Source organism: Uranotaenia lowii, chromosome 3 (assembly GCF_029784155.1).
Source record: "Uranotaenia lowii strain MFRU-FL chromosome 3, ASM2978415v1, whole genome shotgun sequence".
Lineage (NCBI taxonomy): Eukaryota > Metazoa > Arthropoda > Insecta > Diptera > Culicidae > Uranotaenia > Uranotaenia lowii.
The window spans coordinates 161258826-161262386 of NC_073693.1; the positions used below are offsets into that span (position 1 = coordinate 161258826).

The following is a 3561-nucleotide window of genomic DNA, read 5'->3' on the forward strand; positions in this document are numbered from 1 at the left end:
AATGCGTAGCACTTCAACGTTTTGATGTTAAGTTGTGCATACAACTTCTCAACACTGTCTTTTATGAAACCACTTTCGAGTTTCTTCACTAGTTTCGATGGCACTTTTTCATTTACCACCACTTTATGACTAACAGGAGTTAGCCCAAGATGTAAACACTCCTTCAGGAATGCTATGCTTTTACGTAGCCCCGCGATACACTTCTTCAATTTTAAAAACACGTTTGTAGAAGGTAGTAAGTTGCTATCGAAATACTGGTATATGAACTTTTCATTTACCGTGGTTGAATTAAAAGGAATCTTTCGATTGCTTTGATTCAGTTGAATCATTCAACCAAGTAGGCTCATACCACAACAGAGTGAATATGGCATCCAAGCCGTTCGAGCCAAACGTGTTTTTAAAATTGAAGAAGTGTATCGCGGGGCTACGTAAAAGCATAGCATTCCTGAAGGAGTGTTTACATCTTGGGCTAACTCCTGTTAGTCATAAAGTGGTGGTAAATGAAAAAGTGCCATCGAAACTAGTGAAGAAACTCGAAAGTGGTTTCATAAAAGACAGTGTTGAGAAGTTGTATGCACAACTTAACATCAAAACGTTGAAGTGCTACGCATTGCATTTGAAGCTGGCCAGGGACTACCCGATCGAGTTCCCTGCGTTTCTGACGAAGGTCAAGGTGGCGGAAAAGTGCGAGGAAAGGCGTAAGGAAAGGGTGCTACGGAATAAGTTGGAGCTACTAAAGGCGAGGCAGCCGCCCCGGAACTACGAGAAATCCAGCGTGGCGGTACTGGATGGTTTTGTGGTGAATCGATCGAAGGAAGAGTTCACCGACAAACAGATCGATCTACTTAACAAAGGTCTAAACTACGCGGTGTCGAGGAAACCAAGGATGGACCAGATAATCATCGATGTAGAGACGGCTATTAGGTCCAGTAAGCTGTCCACGGCCCAGAAGGATTGTGCCAGAACCGAAGTGGCAGATGTCTTGAGAAAGGGCATCAATGGGAAATCCAACGTCGAGGAAATCCAGATAGCGAAAGAACTTAGGAGAAAGGAGGTGTTCTACGTCAAGGCGGACAAGGGAAATTCGGTGGTCATCATGGACAAAACGGATTACAACGGATTGATGCAGGCCAAAATCGATGAAGGACCGTATCGAGTTCGAAGAGAGGACCCACTACCGGAGATGGTTAAGGAGGTGGAAAAAACGCTGAAGGACTGTGGACCGATCTTAGGGTTTGCGCCGGGCACCCTGAAAGTGTCTGCCCCAATCGTCCCTAGAATCAAAGGTTTACCGAAGATTCACAAACCAGGGAATGAGATGAGGGAGATAATTTCGGGAGTGAACGCGCCCACTGAAAAAGTGGCGAAGTGGTTACTGAACGAGTTTAAAAGGATGCCAAAACCTTTCAAAACGAGATCGGTGACCAACACCTTAGAGTTCGTGAACAGACTGCAGGCGTCGGGAGGCATAGAAGAGGACGAGGTCATGGTTTCTTTTGATGTTTCAGCTTTGTTTCCAAGTGTTCCCGTTAAAGAAGCTTCTAATCTGTTAGAAGATTGGTTGCTTCAACAACACAATGGGAGCACTTGGAAACTCAAAGTTAGAAACTACAAGAAATTGGTGGACTTGTGTATGGGACAAACCTTCTTTAAATTTAGAGATTTGTTCTATAGACAAACGAAGGGGGCACCAATGGGAAACCCTCTGTCTCCATTCTTGTGTGAACTGTTTATGGCTCATTTGGAGGAAACTCTTGAAAATCAAGATTTATTACCCGAAAAATGGTGGAGATACGTCGATGACATTTTTTGTGTAGTAAACAAAGATTTTCTAGAAGAACTTCTAACAACCATAAACGGTTTGCATAAGAATATTAAATTCACTTGCGAAATAGAAGAAGACAGGAAATTACCTTTCCTGGATGTTCTGGTAAGGAGAGATGATGGCCTATTCCAATTCGAAATCTACAGAAAGCCGACAAACACCATGAGGGTAATACCGAGCACCTCGAACCACTCGTTCCAGCATAAGATGGCGGCGTTCCACCACATGATCCATCGGATGAACTCCATCCCCCTATCAACTGAAGGAAGAGAAAAGGAACTTCAATATATTTTCCAAACGGCTAATAAAAATGGATATCAAAGTAGATCCATTCAAGCCATTATAAGGAAAAAAGAAAGATTACTTCAACGGAAATCTTTCACTACTTTAACTCCTATTCAGAAGGAGTTTCAACGAAGGTCCATGGAGTTCAACAGTGTCAACGCAGTCGAATTGCGACACAAGTTGACAAAGTTTGATATTGAACTAGTGTTCACTAGCTCTAATAATCAACTGAAATCCATCTTAGGATCGACAAAAGATCCAGTGGAGCTCCTTCATAGATCTGGTGTGTACAAAATCAGTTGTTCCGACTGTGATAAGGTGTACATTGGACAAACCAAAAGGAAGTTGATTGATAGATTCGAGGAACACATGGCTATAGCTAGATCTGACTCAAAGAAGAAAATTCTCCCTTCACAGAATCCTAGATCTGCAGTAGCTTTACACATGTGTGAATCTGGTCACTCTATTGATCGAGGAAATGTCTCGCTGATCCGGTCTTTGAATAGTAATTCGCTTAAATTGGATGTTGCTGAAAGCATTGAAATCTTCAATGAAAAATCAGTTCATCTCTTAAACGGAGACACCGGACCAGGGCACACTTGGTTGTTCAAATTCTTAGGTAAAAAGAAATACAATAATTTACCTGACAATGCCCAAAAACGGGTAGAAAATAATTTAGCACTACCAGAAAACACCCAGAATAGGGTAGGTAGGCCCAAAAAACAGACAACAGCACAACTGCCGAGCATTCGGAGGTTTTTGCTACCTAGTAGTAGCTTACCTAACCTGGAAAATATAAGGGAGGGAAACGATACACATTCATCAATCGAAAACGTTCACTGAAGAAGGTAGTAAGTTGCTATCGAAATACTGGTATATGAACTTTTCATTTACCGTGGTTGAATTAAAAGGAATCTTTCGATTGCTTTGATTCAGTCGCTTGAAAATAAAAAAAAGAAGTAATCAAAAATCACTAAACAGTACTGAAACAAAAAGTTGAATATAAAACACACCTTAGCTAAGAACAAGAAACTTGAAGTGTTTCAAAACAATATAAAAAAGGAAGTAAATGTAGTATCAGAACAAGAATACATTCGAATATGTTTCCTTGTTCTTTACTTTTACATCTAAGCATGTAGAAGAACAAGAAAGTATAATAAACATTCTAGTGTCAACTACCATCAAATACAGATCTCCTGAAGTTAGTTCTCTTTTACGGAAACTTTAAAGGGTTAGAAACTGTTCCTGTTTCTGGATACTACAGACGGAACGACTGGTTCGACGAGAAGTGTAGGAGGGTGATGGACGAAAAGAATGCCGCGCGGGTGGCAGTAGTGCAAAGAGGCACTCGTCGAAATGTGGAAAATCAAGTAATAACAGCTTGCTATTAAATTTCCTAAAAAATGTAATGTTATGTTTTCTAATATATGTTTTGTTTTTTTCTTTGTTTT

At 40.7% G+C, this 3561-nt stretch overlaps 1 protein-coding gene across 1 annotated transcript in view; it reads left to right on the plus strand.

The window, feature by feature from the left end:
• Positions 1-364: 364 nt before the first annotated feature.
• Positions 365-3561, plus strand: part of LOC129752793 (uncharacterized) — a 35222-nt gene continuing 32025 nt past the window's right edge. Inside the window, exon 1 of the mRNA XM_055748568.1 lies at positions 365-1631. Coding sequence (XP_055604543.1) covers positions 365-1631 — 1267 coding nt within the window. The remainder of the gene's footprint in view (positions 1632-3561) is intronic.